Here is a 21449-nt window from a genome sequence, read left to right as displayed (position 1 = left end):
GCCCTTTTCAAATTCATAATATGGATATTACCATGGTAAGCTAAGGTTTCATCAGCTATCTGCTTGTAAAAAATTCACTGAAGTAGAGGTCCATCCAAATTGTTTTCTCTGCATGAACACCCACAGGATGGACCCCATAACAAAGTTTGCATTTTCAAAATTGAATGTAATTTTTTAGACCAAAAAAAATTGTATTTCTGATGGCAAGGCTTCCAGAATTTTGTCTACATGGCAGACTTCACTGATATGATGAGATGGATAAGAAGCTACAATCTTTCTGTGTATGGTTACTGTATGAAACTTATGTCAATGCATAACTTACAGATTTCATTGAATCTCTCTCCTGTGGATGTTTTTTTGAGAAGATTATCTGGGTCCTATGTAATAGACTTGAAAGTAGTAATAGTCTTTTCTATATTGTTACTACAATAGACTGTTTAAAATTATCAGGATTTTTACCTGACACAAGACTTTACCATCAGAAAAAAATAAACAATGACTATAAAATGATTACAAACATTTATTATTACAATACAAAATTTTACAAAAAAAAGTCAAGGTGATGGGATGAGTGTTTATGTGTGTCAGAAATGCAATGAAAAGGCTCTATAGGACATGTTGGTGAACACATCAATGTGGTCACTACTTCCTCCAATTGTCAAAACCTGCAAAGAAACACACACATCTAGGTATGACAACATTTCAAGATAGTCATAATACTGTCATATCATGGTTTAAGGTTTTATATTCACTGTGCTTACAAATCACTGATTTAACAATCTAACATAAAGAGACTTACACAATCCCAAAAGTACTCTAATAATCATTTTTAAAAGATGACAAGCTAACAAGTGTTCTCATGCTTGTTTTCCTAAGGGAGTGTAAATCACATTGGATACAGGAAGTTTGAATGAGCACCACATGATTTTTTCCACTGGGGTAATCTTTTTTTGACAGGGGTAATATGAAAGTAATGACAATACTAGGTTTTGTACCATTTTAGCCACATCTTGGTGTTACGCATCTCATGTGACAAAACTGACTTCATGTTCAGTTCTTGAAAGCAGTTTAGCAGCAAGCAGGGAAGCAAATTAACTTAAATAAATAGATCAAAATGGTTGTGATTTGTATGCTTTGTCAGATCTGTCTAGAGATGACAGGTTAACATCTTAAAAATAATTGTATTGTAAATGGAGCCACTGTGACCAATCAGGAAGCTAAGTGTGGATTCAATTTGTTGTTGATACGCCATGACAGCAAGCAGCAGACCATGGTTCATTCGGGTACTTACTCTGTGCTCTGAGCTATTCATGTTGAGCTGCAGAGTGTTGAGGCTCTGAGAGGTGCAGGGGATCTGGGCCTTAACAGATCCCCCCAGGAGACAGTGGGACACAAAGGGACCCTCACCAACCGCAAGGATCTGCATCCACAAATGTACACACACAGACAAACACATGGAGTAGAGATATAAAAAAAAAGCTTTTTTTTTTTGTTGAAATAGAATGAAACAGAATCTTTTCATGCCATGAAGGATTGCAAGCCTGTGTCACAGATGTTGGTCCACCTTGATGTGACAGTATCCCCTAGTTGCTGCAGAATAACTGTCTGTAAAACTATAATGTAGATCTCCAAATGCACCCCTTTCCAAAGGTACTTAATTGGGCTGGTTATTTTAAGGGACGTTTGACTGCAGTCACCTCATTGTCTTGTTGAAGAAACCAGTTTCAGATCATTTGTCTATTGCTACATGTCAAGTTATTCTTGATGAAGTAGTCATCACAAGATTGCAGACTGTGGTCATAAAAGGATCGACATGGTCACCACCAATATTCAGGAAGACTATCATGTTTAAATTATGCTCTTTGTAATGATGGTGCTAAAAGTGCACCAAGAAAATATCCCCTACTTTACATTACACTACCACCACCACCACTTGCCTGAATTGCAGGTAAAAGGCAGAATCTGTTGTGCTTACATATTATTTACATAAAACTCGAAGCAAACGATCTTAATAACACAGTATAAATCTATAAATAATCAGACCAGACACTGTTTTCCAAATCTTCCTTTGTTTAATTGTGGTTAATATGGGGAATTTTAGCCTTAGTTTCATGTTCTAAGCTGTCAGATGTGGTGACCAGCCTGGTCTCTACAGCTATTTGCTTTATAGACCCATTTGCTTTATATCTTCAAAAGTTGTTTATTTCAGAGAAGTCTTTTGAATACCTTGGTTAACTGAGTGACTGCTGCCTTTTCACCATCTCCAATTAATATGGTTCCCCTCTAGTCTTTTGTGCATGTGCAACCCAGATGATCAACATTTCCCAAATTGCTGAGACCAGCCCATCTGAAACCAATGACCATGTCACATTTTCATGAGTCAAATCACCTTCCTTCCCAATTATAACATTTGAATTTAATTGCAACTGGTTATCGTTACCATGTTTACGTGCCCATACACACTGCGTTGCTGCCAATGGGTTGGTTCATTAGATATTTTCATTAACTAGTAGTTGAACAGGGGAACCTAAAAATATTGCATTTTCCTTAACTTGAGTTTCGCTAAATACACAGTAAAAAATATGTAACCAGTCACAGAGGCTGATCTGTACCATTGTGATATTCATATTTTCCTTATAGTCCAGTTAAACAGGGTGTTTTAGGAGACACTTCTCACCATATCCTGGTAGAAGCTGGCTTGCCTTTGGCAGCCACTCAGAGGGAAGATTGAGGTGGGTGACAATGATCGAAGATGCCACAGAGACAGAGATGGACCACCGCCACAGAGCTGTGGAAAACAAACAACTCTTACTCTTAAAGGAAGCGACAATATAACATTTCTGGCAGTGCTCACTGTGGGAGTTATGGTCTTTCCCAATGAGGGACTTCAATCTTGTTGTATAATTATATTCAGTATGACTGCACTATGACAATAGAGATTTACAATTAGTACATATTTGTCGGTTTGAATACTCAAGACAAAAAATATTAATTTCACAGAAGTGGACCATCATTAACTTAACAGCAAAGAATTTCATTGTACAGGGAAACATGTTTCCACACTGTACACATGACAATAAACACTTTGAATCTTAAAGCTGAGAAGTATTCAGTAATTTCACAGAGGCTTATGTGAATGTTAATTTGTCGTTTTTTTTAACAGATGTTGCCTGATAAAAATTACTAGCTTCTTGTTGAAATCTATTTGTGGCAACAGGACCTTAATTTCTTTCCTTGAAGAGGTGAAACTCTTCAAGGAAAGAGAACAGCTCAAGCTGGAATTTAGTCCCAACAGACTGAGCCACTGCCACCCATAATTAAAAAAACACATAGCCATCACTTTAGATTTATTTGAGTATTTGTTTGGTTTTCTGATTGGTGTAATCACATACTGAATTGAAAAGTGTAAAATATTTAAATTTTATGTAGCCAAAGACTGTTACATCCTTGCTGCAAAAAAGAACGCTACTGCAGGTCCTTCATTCCATTGGCTGTCAGACTGTTCAAAACAAGCACATTAACACTTCTGCATCTAGCACAGAGCCGATGACGTTCACAAGCATCCCAAAACGCTCCTCTTTTTGCACTACCTCTACTTACCACTATTATCCATACAATATTCATATTTATATTATATTTATATACCCTCCAGGACACCTTACTCACTATCCATTCTTTTCTACTACCCACATACCCAACTGTGAGCGTACTATTTCTGACCTTTCTCTGCACAAGGCATTTTTTTTGGTTTGTCTTGCAAATTTTGTTTTTTTTTTTCCAGTTTTTTATATTGTAGTCTTGTTCATTTGTGTCTATATCCTTACTGGCATATTTTTTCTATTATTACTATTTGCACACATTTTAAACTGTAATGCTTATCGAGGGATATTTAACACCTAGTCCTAAACAACAGATCTGCTGTGACAACTGAATTTCCCTGTTGTGGGATCAATCAATGACTGAACTGGCTGGTGTATTGGATCAGGTGGCAGGTCTTCTATTGCATTGTATCCCTGACACTTTTTTCCAGCAACTGCAACCTCCTTGGACCCATTTCTTTACCTCTTTTCCACTCTCTCTGTTGCTCTGGATTGTTGAACCTACGTACTTGAAATTCTCCAATTTCTTCTTCACTCCTTGTAGCCTCACCGTTTCACCCAGGTTCCTCTTATTCACACATTTATTCTGTCTTACGGCCACTAACCTTCATTCCTCTCCTTTCCAGCGCATCCCTCCACGTCTCTGGAGGTGGACCTGTTCTCTGCTCTCACAACAGATCACAATGATACTGCAAACATCATGGTCCATGGAGATCCCTCTCTAACCTCATCTGTCGACCTGTCCATCACCACTGCAAACAAGGGGCTCAGCTGATCCCTGATGAACCCATCTCCACCTTAAACTTCTCTGTTAACCTACAGCACAACTTACCACTGTCTCACAGCTAGCATACATGTCCTGCTGCAGTCTTACATACTTCTCTGTCACTCCAGACTTCCTTCCATTAGACACTTAAACAGCTGACATTCATTCTTCTCCTTGCACATATAGTGTCTACTGCTGCTTAATTTGCACTCGCATCAAGCTGCACTCAAAAATCTTATTACACTGTATTCTCACTGTTCTATTGCAATATTCACATTGTAACAATGTTTACACTCTTCTAACAACACGTATACCAATGCACTGCGAACAGCAAAATAGGAATTTCACTGTACAAGGAAAAGCATTTAAAAACTGTACATGTAATAATAAACGCTTTGAATCTTGAATCTGATTCAATACCAGAGTTTCTCTCTTGGCACCCTGTCATATGCTTTTTCTAGGTCTACAAAAACACAATGCAGCTCCCTCAGACCTTTTCAGTACTTCACTATTAACATTCTCAAAGCAAATACTGCATCTGTAGTACTCTTTCTAGGCATGAAGCCATACTGCTGCTCACAAATACTGACTTCTGCTCTCATTTTAGTTTCAACTACTCTTTCCCATAACTTCATTGTATGTCTGTCAGAGCCTTTTGCAACTCCTCTCTTTTCAGCTTCTACCACTTTGTTCTCTTTTCTGCCTTTGTCTTCTTGATGTTTCTTGTCACCAGTCATCCTACAAACCACCATCCTTTGCTGTCCAGCTACACTCTCACCTACAACTACTTTGCACTCACTGATCCTTTCAGATTACCTCATCTATACAGAATGTAGTCTATCCACATGCTACTACCTCTGTTCTTACAGGTTACTCTATGTCCCATCCTTTTTGCAAAGTCTACCACCATCTGTCCCTCTGCATTCCTATCCTGGATGCTAAACTTGCCCATCACTTCTTCATTGCCTCTATTATCTGCACCATCATGCCCATTGAAGTCTGCACCAATTACGACTCTATCATCTTTGGGGATATTCTGCATCACTTTGTCTCACTCATTCCAGAACTTCTCCTAACTCATATTCCACCTGCGGGACATAGCCACTAACAGCACTGAGCATCACACCTTCAATTTCAGACTCATAAGTCTGTCTGACATTCTTTTCACCTCCAGAGTATTCCTCACTAACTCCTCCTTCAAGAAAACTCCTACTCCATTTCTCTTGCTGTCAGTACCATGATAGTACAAATTAGAACCTGCTCATAAGCTTCTAGCCTTACTACCTTTCCACCTGGTCTCCTGGACACACAATATATCCACCTTCCTTCTCTGCATCATGTCGACCAACTCTCCACCTTTTCCTGTCATAGTCCCAACATTCAAAGTCCCTCCTCACAGATTCAGACTCCTGCCTTTCCTCTTCTCTCTGCATACGAACATGTCTTCCTCCTCTCCTTCGACCAATAGCAGCCTAATTTCCATTGGTACCCTGTAGGTTATCAGCACCAATAGTCATTGTTTACCCCTGCCTAGACCAAGATTCTTAGGTTCAATTCGCATGTTTGGTTTTGGCACAAGTTTTACACCAGATGTCCTTGCTAACGCAACCCTCTGCACTTATCTGGGCTCGGGGAGGCACTGACCTGTGCCTCCCCAAGGCTGGCTCAAGGTGAGACGGGTCCGTGCGCACCTGAGACAGCTATACAGAGGAAGCCAGAGGGTAAAGCTCCCAATTTACCAGTTGATCTATGTTCCAACACTCACCTACGGTCACGAGCTTTGGGTAGTGACTTGGCAGGATACTACCAAGTATACAAGCAGACAAGATGGTTTCCTCTGTATAGTGGGGGCTAAGCTAAGTCAAAGAGATGGGGTGAGGAACTTAGAGAAGAGACGCTGCTCCTTTGTGTAGGACCCAGCTGAGGTAGTTATTGCATCTTGTTGGGGTGTGCCCTTGGTGCCTGCCAAAGGAAATCTTCCCAGGCCATTTGACTGAGCAAAATTCACAGGGTAGGCCTCAGACCCCACTACAGGGACTACATCTCCCAACTAGCTTTGGAACACCTATGTTTGGGATGACCCCCCCACACCCCCCCACCCCACACACACACACACACACACACACACATGCACATAAAGTTTAAATCCAATATATAACCCCTCACTTCCAAAGATATGAATTAATGAATATTCCACTTAATTTGCAAAAAGAAGTTGACCATGAACAATGAGCAGAAGCCAGCTACTGAACAGCACCGAGGGAGCAGCTAGGGATTCAATCAATACTCAATAACACTGACAGGCTAGGAGGAGCCGGGAATCAAACCAGGAATGTTCGGTTTCAAGGACGATCACTCTAACCCTCTGCGTCACGATTTCCCACATTTTTTGCTCTTCTCGATCAGAATCTTCTTCACATACAAAAGCCTGTAGGTCAGTGATGTTTGAGGGCTTCCATGCTGCAACAGCTTTCTTTAAGTCCCGCAAGAGACTTTCAATTGGATTTCAAAGTGGTGACCAGGAGGGAACTCAGGGACATTACAGAGCGTAAATCTCAACCAAGCTTGGCTTGACTTGGAGGTGTGGTTGGGATCATTTCTTTGGTGGAAAGTGTCATTTTCTTTTAATATGTAAACAGAAGATATTATGGTCCTCTTTAAAATGACCTGGTATGTCTGGGAAACCATAATGTAAGGTCCACAATCAAGATTTTCTATTACTTCAGCAGAAAAACAGTTCCACATCATCAGTGACACAACTTTACGCTTGGATGGTAACTTTCTGGTCATAAGCTTGGCCTTTTGCATGTCAAATGCTGATCAATTTGTTCAAAGTTCCAATTTGTTTTTTATCAATATCCCAAAACGGTTGTCTTTCCCAACATTTTCCTGGCAAATTCTGGTGGTTAACACTTCCACCTTACAGCAAGATGATCCCTTGTTCAATTCTGACAGGGGGCGTCTCTGTGTTGAGTAAAACTGTTGTCTTACCATCCAATCTGAATCAGTGGTCAAACAGCTTATCCACTTTCCAAATTGTGGCCGGGCACAACTCTGAAAGGCACAAAGAAATGATAAGCCACGAGAGAATATCGGATGACATCAGAATACCAGAATGCATATTTTATCACGCTCTGAGCTAATGGCTAACATCAACAGAAAAGACTACCTGTTGCATTCAATTATGGGCAACACCTTATTGAATTGAAGGATCAAACTTTTATTTAAAACGATGTTCCTAAACAGTAAATCTCCTGTATCATATAACCATCATATACCATGATGTTTTGACACCAGTTATCAGTTACTAACTTTGATCCAACAAATCTTCTTTGTTTACTTTGTTACTAATCATGATCCTGAGCTCAGAGGTGGAAAACAGAGAATATATTTAAAACACATTGGTATTACTCTGCTATACTCTCTGAATTCTCACTAAAAGCAACAGAAAATAATTGAGGTTGAAAGTAGAGATTTTATTTTACAATTTTGGATTTCTTTTTGAGTTGATATGCAATAGGATTGCATATGATACATGTCAGCATATTTCGCTTTGATGGTCTGGAAGATGCAGGTTAACCGTAGATACTTCTGGATAATCTCTATTCACTTTCATTCTTTTTTTTTAAAGTTGGGAGTTTTCTTTTGATACGTAGGTGGTGTTGGTGGTGTTTCCAGTTAAAAATGATCTTGAAAATCATCATTTTGTTCTTTCCTTCGGTCTTATGTAATTTCATTATGTATTTTATTTCCATGTTAGTAAATGCCTTACCTCATACTTGTAGACCTCAATGCAATGAACACTCTGACCCGTCCTGCTGTCTGAAGACAATGTTACATTTCAAACACCCTTCACATTAACACACCAATTTTCAAACCAAAACGGCTGCCATGACTCACCCCACATCCTTACAGCGCCATCCTCCCCCCCTGATAGGATCTCCCCTTCCCGCTCCCTCACACTCAAGCAGTGAACATACTCAGTGTGTCCCTGGAGGACAGACTACAGACACAGCAGGTGACAGTTGGGAGACCAGAGGACAGGACCATCTCTCATGACTTAAATTCTCGGCTACTGTTACCTGACCGTGTTCAGACATTCTCCTTAAAATAATGTGATATGTATTCTACAAAACATTGTGACTTTTACTCAAAATTATGCAAATCTAAAGAAAGACATTGAGACTTAAATGCTATCAGTCTTTAGATCATGGAAGATGAGTTTAATGTTATCAGGTATTACTCTTGATATTTTATTCAAAACATTAAGACTAATACCTAAAAAATTACATTTCCTAGGGCAGTGTGAGAGTATGTACTGGATTATACATGACAACAAATCTTACAATACCTATCTCATGCAAAGGTGAATTTTATCTTAATAAGATATCAAGAGGGCAAGTCAAGCAATAGTACAGGAGGGAAATTATATCTAAATAATATCACTTTATCATAAATATATCCTGCCAAGTCAAGTTTGAAATATTTTGAGATTTTGCACAAAGTAAATCAGAGTGTCACTGACAACTTTACCACATTAGAATGTTCCTCTTCCTACAAAAATCTAATTTATAGGATTTCTAAACGGACCTTGAAAACTCCATGTTCCAGATCCATGATGTGGATGTTATTGTCTCCTCCACCAACTACCAGACTGTTATCCTATTACACATACACAAACACACACACATTATTACATTTGTTTAAGTTTAACCCTTTGAAATTGCAACAGGATTATTCAGATCTAAGTGACAATCAAAAAATCCCTAATATAATCTCAAAATGCAGGACAAAATCATATCATGATCAACTGATCATATCCTCGTCAAATAATCAGTCATTAGTGTGTTTTAAAAAAACAAACAAGGACATTGTAGCTAGTCAGCCAACTCAAAATGTATTACATGTTCTAAAAATATACAAAATTATGATTAAGTTCCTATGTTGCAACTTTCTTTTTTCCAAAAAATTCTTACGTAGCTATCTTTGCCATAAACTCTAAAATGTAGGTTTTCTCATATTTTTCTAAAGTGTCATCATTTTCATTGTATCATATTTCGATTGTAACATCCATTTAGTTTCTGCTGCTCTGGGCTCTGTAGCCTAAAGCAAAATTGGTGTATTTGTGGGTTGACATCAGTTTTCACCCACAGATGTTCTACTTCATAGGGTGGTTCAATTTACAATGGCACATGTCATCATTGTAACAGATGCTGGGGTCCCAATGTGCCCTGAATAAAGTTGAGTTCTATCGACGCAACAAAAATGTAAGAAATCAATGGCCTTGTCAACAACTAGAGCTTGGGAAATTCTAATCCTAGAAGATCTTAGGGTGGGAAAATCCCCCATCCTTCCCTGTCTTCTTGGATTACAATTTTTTTTCTGTGGCTGAAAATTACCGTTTATGCAATTTTAGGGCTTTTAAAGCAGTATTGAATTAAACTAAATCTTTTTTTTTAATTAACACCAATTACAAAAAAAAAAACATTTTGAACTGTTGAGTGTTTTCCCTTCACTTCCTGCAATGATATTTTTACATTAAAAAAAGGCTCAAATATTAAAACAAACTACCAGTAACTCATTTATGCTTGAATTAGGTTGTGCTTATAGTCAGCTCCAATTCCTTTTATAGTAATCAAGATGTGATACTAATAAAGATGTATTATCAGTCAAATGTGACAGCAGACCCAATTACAAAAATCGTTTCACAGGATTTTACCTTCCTGGGATTTGCTGCAACAGGCTGGTTCTGTCAGTCTGTATTTGATTTCTATATCAACTTTTCTCCATGTAGAAGAATTAAATGAGAAAACAAATGCAACCCCTGCGAAAAAAAGCTTTACAAAATTAGGTGAGAGCCACCTTCATGACGCTGCTTCTCTACTTTAGTTGTTTATTTTAGTCAAACTTGATGTTTTTCAGAGAACAAAAATTTGATAATTTTCCTTTATGAAATAAGGCCCATGGATTTCAGTGGCTTTCTGTCAGACTAAGAGGAATGTGGGTAAAACACGCAACTTGACATAATGGAAGTTGTCATTCGATGTGTGTTTGTAGACTCACACGGGGGTTGATGATCATCGCGTTGATCTCTGGGATCTCCAGGCTAGATCTGAACATGAACACACCAAAAGTGTAAGTGTATAAGGATGATGTTTTCAATGAATCACCAGGCAAATCTAAAACAAACAGGCAAAAACTAACACTTCCAACCACTACATTTGCTAGAATTCCCAAACTCTAAAACACCAACATCTAAATAAATATGGGTCAATTGTAAAATTGAATATGCCCATTTGTACACATGCTTGCACTTTTACTCCTCCCAAAAGAAAGTGGGAGGAAATTACATCTTTATGTTAAGACTTTGAGAGAATACTGTCACTCTGACTCTCCTCACACTTGGCTGTAATGTTCCCAGTCTATTGAGTTGCTGCTTCCTTTTTTGGCACTGGAGGATGAAGTTACAATCACAGACAAGGTCGAATTCTTCACAAGCAATCAAGATGGCAAGGGCTCGGCCTCCAAGTTCTGGCTCTGATGTTAGATACTGTGAATGTGAAGTCAGGTCATTTCATTTTTAGCCGATGCTTTTTTTGTATGCAAACATTAATACTGACGCGACTTAATCCGTATGCTATTTTGTGTCCAATAGAATCATTTTTCATTATTCATTAACTGCTGACATAGATGTGCCTCACAACTTTACTCATTCAATTATTGTCTATATCACTTATTTTGCAATTGAGATCTCATGGGAACAGGAACAGTTAAGGGCCCCATTATTTTTTTTAAAATAGGATAAATTTTTCAACAAATTCTTCAACTACTCACTTGTAGTTGGGCCTTTTGGTCCAAACAGGTTTCACATTCTGAGGTAATTAAAAGGAAATATAAGACAAAAAGAAAATCAACCTGTTGACATAGGTAAAAAAAAAAAAAATTAAAAAAAATAAATGAATAAATAAATAAATACATTTCAGAAATAAAGTTCCACATTGTTTCAGAACATTGCAGGTTTGTATGAAAACACCACCACTTTCCCAAAAGTTTTTCAATTTATTATTAATTGTATGCCTGCCTTTTCCCCATTCTGGCCAAAATATTAGGATTGTTGTCATCAAAATATGAACAAAAATTAATAACACAACAACACTGTTTTTCTCTTGATTTGAAACAATTTTCTGAAATACTACAAAAATAAAAACATATAGACTTTTTCCCATATATGTTCAGTCTAGTCAAGTCAAATTTTATCTAGACTTTTCAGCGTTAGAATATGGGATGCACCTTCTTGATGAGCTCATTCCAGTTCCAAGCGCTAATCTCACCATTCCCGGCACTCAACAGCTGAGAGTCATTGGACAGGAGAGAGAACACGGGACCTTCATGGGCTGCAACAGAGAACATGTGTCGCAAACACTTCATTTTTCATGTCTGAAATGTCGCTTTTAGGGTTTCAAATCTTAGAATTATTTGTCTTTGTTTTTTTTTTTGTTTTCATCATATGTGTTGCAAGGGCAAATTAACTTGCCTGTAAAGGTCAGAACTGGTTTCTGACTTGGACCGGATGCATCAGGACTCAAAGCTGCTGAGAGGCTAAAGTGACATGGTTTGCAACATCACTGTCATAACCATTTCATGATACTGTATTACCCATTGACGCCATCATGGCTGATGACATCACCGAGACCACTATGGATTTTGCACCGCAGCAGGCGAGATCTGTGTAGTACCGTTTTTTACCTGAAGATGGCAATCTCTCCGTAGTTGTTTCCAGCTGCAAGAAATCGACCACACGGGGAGAAACTCTGGGAGAAAATCGACATGTGGAGAAGCTGCAACACAAACACACCATTCTTGCTTATAAAAGAAAGTATTGGTGATAGCCTTGACAATTTCAGAAATGATCAGTCACATTAAATATTTATCAGAAAAAGACAGGTATTTTTACAAAAATCGCCTTCTTTTAGATTTTAATATCGCCTACTTAAGCAAGTTATGGAAACAGATCCAATATACAATTTTGCACTTCTCCATGCAACTAATGGCTGTGAGAATCTCTAAAGAGATGATGGGATAATCCCAGGTATTTTTACCAGGAGAACCAGTAAAAACTGCAGTCATCCGTACGTCAAGAAAATCACAGCAAACATATTTTCGTATCATAGTGATTTCACTGAGACATATTTCACGGTGTCATATTTAAACAACAAATCTGGCAACTATCTAAAAACATCGTCATCCTAAATCTAAATAAACAAACCAACGTCAAGGGAGGGTAGTTTCTTTGAAACAACAACGGACTTTTGTCAGATAGTTAATCCTTTCAATTGACTCCGGTCCTGACAGTACAAAGAAAACAAGAGATGCTCCTCAGTGTACGCAAAAACAATAAATGCTTTACTCAAATATTTCTCAATCTAATAAAAGAATGTAGATGAAATCATTGAAATGCGTATGATGGCAACCTGCGACAGGAAACATTAGCTGCAGCTCCAAACAAGACAAAGCCTGACACAGGAACTAGCAATAGATTTGAATATAAAATGTCTGTGTTTTCCTCAAATTCTGACTTTTAATATGCGTCACTGAGCTTACCTCGATGGGACCCATTGTGCTCAAACAAAAACGGAAAGACTTGGTGACCAAACAGCGGATGTTTCTCCTCAAACACTCTTCTTTTAGTTCAATAGAGACATTCGCTCAAGATGAGGAGGGAAATTGATAAGTGACGGCGAGGGAATTTTACGTCATCATGACGCAAGGCATTCTGGGACTATAACTATACGATAGCAGGGATTCGGAGTTGCATTCTTAAAAGTGGGGGAGTCAGGTAATGTCGTACAACCGCTCTGTCCGGCCAAACTTGAGATAGAATCCAGTGTGGACCAAACTCAATAACAAATAAATGTTGCTGAGTTAATTAAAACAGGTCACAAACTGCGGGACCTCGTTATAGTCCCAACACCCATCAAAGCTACTATCAAAGTTACCGCTAATACTAAAGTTAAAGCGCAGTCTTCTCATGATTATTGTCCTCCAGAAAACCCGGAAACTAACGTCAGAGGCATTAAAACATTCAAACATCACATATGAAAACTCCAGCACCCTTAAAAAAGAACACACCAGACGCAAGCAAAGATGTCACAATTGGTACAGAAGAAATCTCTTCTTTCGGATATTCCCCTCAGGGGTCACCACAGTGAATCACTCTTCTCCATCTTACCCTATTCTCTATCCTCCTCTCTGACACCAACTACCTTCATATCCTCTCTCACTACGTCCGTAAGTCTTCTCTTTGGTCTTCCTCGAGACCTCCTGCCTGGCAGCTCCAATTCCAGCATCCGTCTACCAATATATTCAGTATCCCGCCTTTGTATATGACCAAATCATCTCAGTCTGGCTTCTCTGACCTTCTCTCCAGAACATCTAACATGTGTTGTTCCTCTGATAGACTCTTTCCTGATCTTATCCATCCTGGTCACTCCCAAAGAGAACTTTAGCATCTTCATCCCTGCGACCTGTAGCTCTGCCTCCTGGTCTCACCACTGTCATGTACACCTTTCCTTTCATTCTGGCTGATAGTCTTCTATCACATAGTACCCCTGACACTTTTCTCCACCCATTCCAACCCACTTGAAACCGTATCTTCAATTCTTTTTCACACTGGTGCTCTGGACTGTTGAGTATCTGAAATCCTCCAACTTCTTGATCTCCACTCCCTGTAGCCTCAATGTTCCAACCAAGTTTCTCTCATTCACACATATATATTCTGTCTTGCTGTGACTAACCTTCATTCCTCTCCTTTCCAGCACATACCTCCACCTCTAGATTTTCCTCAACCTGTTCCCTGCTCGCACTACAGATAACAATGTCGTATGCAAACATCATGGTCCATGGAGATTCCTGTCTAACCTCATCTGTCAGCCTGTCCATCACCATTGCAAACAAGAAGGGGCTCAGAGCTGATTCCTGAAGGAGTCCCACCTCCACCTTGAACTTCTCCGTTACCCCTACAGCACACTGCACCACTTTCTCACAGCGAGCATACGCGTCCTGCACCAGTATAACATACATCTGCCATTCCATATTACCTCATACAATACCAGAGTTCCTCTCTTGGCACCCTGTCATGTGCTTTTCTAGGTCTACAAAAACACAAAGCAGCTCCCTCTGGCCTTCTCTGTACTTTTCTACTAGCATTCTCAACGCAAATACTGCATCTACAGGTATAGTGCTCTTTCTAGACAAGAAGCCATACTGCTGTTCACAAATGCTGACTTCTGCTCTCAGTCTAGTTTCCACTACTCTTTCCCATAACTTCATTGTATGGCTCATCAACTTTACTCCTCTATAGTTGCTGCAATTCTGCACATCCCCTTTATTCTAAAAAATGGGCACCATCACACTTCATCTCCATTCTTCAGGCATCTTCTCACTCTCCTCAAGATCCTGTTGAATAACCTCGTCAGAAACTCTAACGCTGTATCTCCTAGACACTTCCACACCTCCACAGGTACCTGTATATCATCAGGACCAACTGCCTTTCCACTCTTCATCTTCTTCAGTGCCATCCTCACTTCACTACAAATCTCTGCTACTTTGTGGTCACAATAGTCACCTCTTCTACCCTTGCTTCTCTTTCATTTTCCACATTCATCAGCTCTTCAAAGTACTCTTTCTATCTTCCCATATGCTACAATATTAGCTAATTCTACACCTCAAAGCTGAAACGGGACAAAACACGCTTGCCATAACTAACCTCGCTAAAGCGATGGAGATCAACTCTGCAGCTATAAGAGAATGCAAAAGTCATTTTAAGGCAATGGAAGTTGACATGAGCCACATCACAGAAACAAACATAGAGCTGGGTAGGAGAATAGCAGAAGTGGAAAGCAAAGTAGCTGATTCGGAATGGTACCTAAGAAGACAGGATTTTAGAAAAAATGGTCTTAAGGAGGAAAATGGTGAAAACATCTGTGAGCTCATTGCTAACATCATTAAATAAATTGTTCCACAATGGACGAGCTAGATGGACTTCATCTTAGATTCTGGACATCAGATCGCACCAAACATCACTGACCATCCCCGACAAGTTGTTCTGCAGTTCATAGGAAACATCTACAGAGATGAACTGTCAAGACCATTAACACATCACGCCAGCTGCAGTCACCTCAACATCTTAAACATCAAGGATGTGCCTCTCAGCTGTGTGGGATCTTCTCACATCTCTTCAACCTGAGCCTGATCCAGATGGTTGTTCCCGACCGGTGGAAAACCTCATGCCTGGTTCCAGTGCCCAAGGGGAAGCATCCCAGGACACACAGCGACTACAGACCAGTGGCCCTGACATCACACGTCATGAAGTCGCTGGAGAGGGTCGCCCTGAGGCACCTTCGCACAGTCGTCGGACCTTCGCTGGACCCCCTGCAGTTCGCATACCAGCCACGTTACAGACGCCATCATCTTCCTGCTGCACAGAATCTACACACACCTGGAGGAGGCAGGAAGCACTGTGAGAGTCATGTTCTTTGACTTCTCCAGTGCTTTTAACACCATTCGACCTGCCCTGCTGAACAGGAAGCTTCTGGACATGCAGGTAGATGCTCCACTCGCGGCCTGGATCAACAACTACCTCACAGGCCGGCCGCAGTACGTGAGGCTGGGGAACATCGCATCGGACACCATTGTGAGCCGCACGGGGGCTCCACAGGGGACGGTCCTGTCTCCCTTCCTGTTCACGCTCTACACCTCAGACTTCAGGTTCTCCTCGCAGTCCTGCCACCTGCAGAAATTCTCAGATGACTCTGCCATCGTGGGCTGCATCAACAGAGGCCAGGAGGAGGAGTACAGGAGCGTGGTGGACAGGTTTGTGGAGTGGTGTGGACTGAACCACCTCCAGCTCAATGTCACAAAGACAAAGGAGCTGGTGGTGGATTTCAGGAAACAGAGGACCCATCCGACCCCAGTCACCATCAGGGGTACAGAGGTGGACATTGTGGACAGTTATAAGTACCTGGGTGTCCACTTGGACAATAAACTGGACTGGACTATTAACACCAACGCCATCTTCAAGAAGGGTCAGAGCCGCCTGTTCTTCCTCAGGAGGCTCAGATCTTTCAATGTCTGCAGGACCATGCTGCAGATGTTCTACCACTCGGTGGTGTCCAGCATCATCTTCTACGCTGTTGTGTGCTGGGGCAGCAGGCTCAAGACAGCTGACGCTAACAGACTCAACAAGCTCATCAGGAGAGCTGGATCTGTCCTGGGCGTGGAGCTGGAGTCTGTGGTGCAGAGAGGAGGATGCTGAAGAAGCTCCTCAGGATCATGGACAACATCCATCACCCCCTGCATGCCACACTGACGTCCTGTCAGAGCTCTTTCAGCCGTAGACTGATACCACCGAGGAGCTCCACTGAACGCCACAGGAGGTCTTTCCTTCCTGAGGCGATCAGACTTTTTAATTCCTCTCCATTCAGCCGCCGGCAACCATAAAAACCTATCTTTAACCTAAAAACAAACAAAAATGTGCAATATCTCATTTCTGTGCAATATTCAGAAACTGTGCAATATTTCATCTCATCTCATAACAGCTACACTACAATGTTCCCTTCTATCATACTATTGTGCACTCCTTACCTCACTTGTTACTAAGACACTTATAGTTTTATCACTGCTTACTAAGACACTTTATAGTTTCACTGATACACTTTATAGTTTATAGTTTATTTTTATTTCTAATTCTGCCTTTCTTTTATTATTTATTACTGTTATATTTTCTGTAACTCTGGCACAGCAATTTCTTTCGGGATTAATAAAGTTGTTCTTATTCTTATTCTTATTCTTATTCTTATCTGTTTTGCTGAAGACATCACCAAGGAAGACAGGGAGGCAAGGAAAGGTGGATCAAGCTAGGGAAGAAGATTATAAAACTATGTTCAGAGGTCCCTATATCTTCATCAATGGTCAGTCACACCATGATACTACTGGCTCTACAAACACATGTTTAAAATCTATTTCATACTCAGGGTTCTGCGATGACATGTTCTTATTGGTAATTTATTCAGGACAACTCTGTTAATCTGCTTTTTCCTCATTACTTAGTTTTGATTTTTGTTCTACATTTCAACCTAAAAATGACATGTCTTTTTTGTCTGTTAATGCAAAGGGCCTGAGCAACTTAACAAAAGTAAAATGCCTTTTTTTGTTTTGTAAAGGGGAAAATGTCCGAGGTTATTTTCTTGCAAGAAACTCATCCTAAGGAAGAAGACATTGTTTTTTTGGTCTCAATAGGGAGACAATGCTTACTTTAGTCTTGGCACTTCAAGGTCAGCAGGGTTAGGCAAAAACTTCCAAGGGGCAGATTTTTTTTTTTCGTAATTTATTTATTTATTTATTTTAACAAATCTATACACACAACAAATCTGTTTAGCCAGGGAAACAGAAAAATATACATAGATACAAAAATCAGACACCCATATAAAGAGTAACTAAAATACTTTCTATACTGATAGACATACACCCAAATATTCAAACAATTGTTTCCAAAATAAAATTCGTTCGTACTGCCTTCCGGCGGTGGTGCTGTAGTGATCCACTCTCTGAAGAAAGACTATGAAGTTTGGTCTGCTGCTCATCCATTTCCTTTTATCAATATGAAATTTTCCCTAGAGCAACACAAGTTGTACAAAAGAAACAGAGTCCTTTTCTTCATGGGACAGAAAAATGTCCTTATCCCGGAGTTACAGTAAAAATCCAGTTCTCCTCTCAATAAAGGCTTTTACATCTAACCAAAATAGTTGTGAATACAAGCAATAGTAAAAAAATGTAAAATAGATTCTACGTGTATACCACATAAATCACAGGAGTCATCAATATCAATCCTAAATTTTGCAACTTTTTTTGCGGGTTATATGTTTTGTGCAATTTTATAAGAAACCTCCTTTACTGTTGAGACAAAATCTATTACTGGTCAGCCATATTTTATTCCAATTTAAACCCTTATTTAAAGAAGGCCAAAAAACTGTAGCCATAGGAACAGTTTTACCCGCCAAAAGAGTCCTAATATATTTATTTGGACATTTGTCCTTTGTAACATCCACCCTTCCCAGAAAGATCTTGTTCAGAATCAACATGACGCCCTGCCGTGGAGGCAGTAACCAGTTGCATAACACTTCTTGGGGTAGCCTTGCAGAGTGTGTCATGTTCCTTTGGCGGAACAGCAAAACCAAATTTGGCAATAAGTTCCTCATATAATAAAAACTGACCATAAACCTTTAGAAGTTGTGCAACCAAAACAATACTGTTGTCGACCCAGCTTTTATAATAACAATTTCTTTTTATACTGAATACTCCTGTTACTCCAGAGGTAACAATTCATCAGTGAAAAATTAAGTTTGTACAACATCTTCCATGCCAGCACATGCCTGCTTGTGAAAATTTGCCATTTTCACAGGAATTTTATCAGGATTATAGTCACATTTTAACAGGAATTTGAGTCCTCCAAGTGAGTTAAAAACGAAATTCGGGAAAGCATTCCAAATATTAACTTCTTCATTCATTAGTTTTGTTCACCATTTAATTTTAAAGGTATTATTCAATGTTTCAAAGCTTAGAGCCTCCACACCCCTATTTTGTCTCGTATTACATAAGACCTCTGTTCTAAGATAGTGGCATTTATTCTTCCATTAGAAATTGAATAAGACCTTATCCAGTTTTTTTGTATATTACACTCCACATTCCTAAAGTCAAGGACATATAAACAGCTCGCGATATTCCTTCCACTATGGACAGTAGTACCCAACCGTTCAGTGAGAGATCCCTCATCAACCACATATTAAACTTTTTCTCAATATGGTCAATTATAGGGTCCGAATTAAATTATTACGGGATTTTTCATTTTTCTTTATGTCGATCCCCAGATATATGACCGTATCCTTAACAGGAATATTATCTCCAACAGGTTGCATTCCTTCAGTGGGAATAATACCAACTTGAATAAGTTCATTTTTGCCCCGGATACCTTTGAGAATGGTTCAAAGCATTTGACTGCCTTACCAACCTCATGCATATTTGCTAAAAATCTGCACGTTGTGATAACTTAAATTCTCTCCCTATCACCCTTATGACATTAAATGATCCTTTTTTATATGTGCAGCCATAATCAAACCGGATCAGTCGAGGCCCGGGTTGACAATGAAAGTAGTTGTTGTGAGAGTGTGACCAGTCAACATAGGATGGTAGTTTGTAGGATGACTCTGGTGACAAGGAAGATCAAGAGAACAAAGGGGTGGAAGTCGAAAAGAGAGGAGTGTTGTATGGCTTCCAGGTAGGAGTTGAGAAAGGCTCTGGGTGGTCAGAGAGAGCCTCCAGATGATTGCTACAGCTAGTGTTATCAGGGAGACAGGTAGGAGAGTACTTGGTGTGTCATCTGGAAGAAAAGTAGATAAAGAGACTTGGTGGTGGAATGAGGAAGTGCAGGAGTATATACAGAGAAAGTGGTTAGCAAAGAAGAAATGGGACACTGAGAGGACTGAAGAGAACAGACAGGAGTACAGGGAGATACAACGTAGGGTAAAGATAGAGGTAGCAAAGGCAAAACAAAGGGCACACAATTACTTGTATACTTGGTTGGACAGATAAGAAAGAGAGAATGATCCATACAGGTTGGCGAGACAGAGAGATAAAGATGGAAAGGATGTAGAACAGGTCCGGGCGATTAAGGATGGAGAGGGAAATGTATTGACAGATGCTAGAAGAGTGATGGGAAGATGGAAAGAGTACTTTGAAGAGAGAAACCAAGGCAAGAGAGGCAAGGGTAGAAGAGGTGACTATTGTAGACCACAAAGTAGCAGAGATTTGTAAAAGTGAAGTGAGGAAGGAATTGAAGAAGATAAAGAGTGGAAAGGCAGTTGGTCGTGATGATATACCTCTGGAGTTGTGGAAGTGTCGAGGAGAGGCAGTGGTAGAGTTACTGACTAGATTATTCAGCAGGACGTTGAGAGCAAGAAGATGCCTGAAGAATAGAGACCAGGTGTGATGGTGCCTATTTTTAAGAATAAAGGGGATGTGCAGAATTGTGGCAACTACAGAGGGATAAAGTTGATGAGCCATACAATGAAGTTATGGGAAAGAGTAGTGGAAACTAGACTGAGAGCAGAAGTCAGCATTTGTGAACAGCAGTATGGCTTCATGCCTAGGAAGAGTACTACAGATGCAGTACTTGCGTTGAGAATGCTAATAGAAAAGTACAGAGAAGGCCAGAGGGAGTTACATTGCGTTTTTGTAGACCTAGAAAAAGCATATGACAGGGTGCCAAGAGAGGAGCTCTGGTATTGTATGAGGAAGTCTGGAGTGGCAGAGAAGTATGTTAGACTGGTGCAGGACATGTATGCTAGCTGTGAGACACTGGTACGGTGTGCTGTAGGGGTAACAGAGAAGTTCAAGGTGGAGGTGGGACTCCATCAGGGATCAGCTCTGAGCCCCTTCTTGTTCGCAATGGTGATGGATAGGCTGATAGATGAGGTTAGACAGGAATCCCCATGGACCATGATGTTTGCGGATGACATTGTGATCTGTAGTGAGAGCAGACAACAGGTAGAGGAAAATCTAGAGAGGTGGAGGTATGCTCTGGAAAGGAGAGGAATGAAAGTTAGTCGCAGCAAGACAGAATATATGTGTGTGAACGAGAGGAACTCGGGTGGAGCGGTGAGGCTACAGGGAGTGGAGATCAAGAAGCTGGAGGATTTCAGGTACTTAGGGTCAACAGTCCAGAGCAACGGAGAGTGCGGAAAAGAGGTGAAGAGACGGGTCCAAGCAGGTTGGAATGGGTGGAGAAAAGTGTCAGGGGTACTATGTGATAGAAGACTATCGGCCAGAATAAAAGGAAAGGTGTACAAGACAGTGGTGAGACCAGCGATGATGTATGGACTAGAAACTGTTACAATGACCAAAAGACAGCAGGCAGAACTAGAGGTTGCAGAGATGAAGATGTTGAGGTTCTCTTTGGGAGTGACCAGGATGGATAGGATCAGGAATGAGTCTATCAGAGGGACGGCACATGTTCGATGCTTTGGAGAGAA

General features: G+C 40.1%; 1 protein-coding gene across 1 annotated transcript; it reads right to left on the bottom strand.

The window, feature by feature from the left end:
- Positions 1 to 495: 495 nt before the first annotated feature.
- On the bottom strand, positions 496 to 13105 carry thoc6 (THO complex 6). The gene is made up of 13 exons (XM_086154973.1): positions 12967 to 13105; positions 12112 to 12203; positions 11900 to 11964; positions 11656 to 11759; positions 11200 to 11237; positions 10429 to 10477; positions 8956 to 9027; positions 8266 to 8368; positions 8138 to 8187; positions 7357 to 7419; positions 2678 to 2788; positions 1292 to 1420; positions 496 to 665 (listed from the first exon to the last, which is right to left on the bottom strand). The coding sequence occupies exons 1-13, from the start codon at positions 12979 to 12981 to the stop codon at positions 585 to 587; spliced, it is 972 nt and encodes a 323-aa protein (XP_086011099.1). The 5' UTR covers positions 12982 to 13105; the 3' UTR covers positions 496 to 584.
- Positions 13106 to 21449: the final 8344 nt, after the last annotated feature.

The sequence above is a fragment of the Fistularia commersonii genome, chromosome 11 (genome assembly GCF_037954325.1).
Source record: "Fistularia commersonii isolate RoL2024-O1a breed Wild chromosome 11, RoL_Fcom_v1.0, whole genome shotgun sequence".
NCBI lineage: Eukaryota > Metazoa > Chordata > Actinopteri > Syngnathiformes > Fistulariidae > Fistularia > Fistularia commersonii.
This window is presented reverse-complemented; position numbering and strand designations above follow the sequence as displayed.

Excerpts from the sequence above, each read along its gene's own strand:
- thoc6 (XM_086154973.1), bottom strand. Across the intron at positions 11,965-12,111 it reads GGAGAGATTGCCATCTTCAG|CCTCTCAGCAGCTTTGAGTC; the intron begins GTAAAAAACGGT and ends ATGTCACTTTAG. Across the intron at positions 8,369-8,955 it reads TGGAACATGGAGTTTTCAAG|TCTGTCCTCCAGGGACACAC; the intron begins GTCCGTTTAGAA and ends CTGTGTCTGTAG.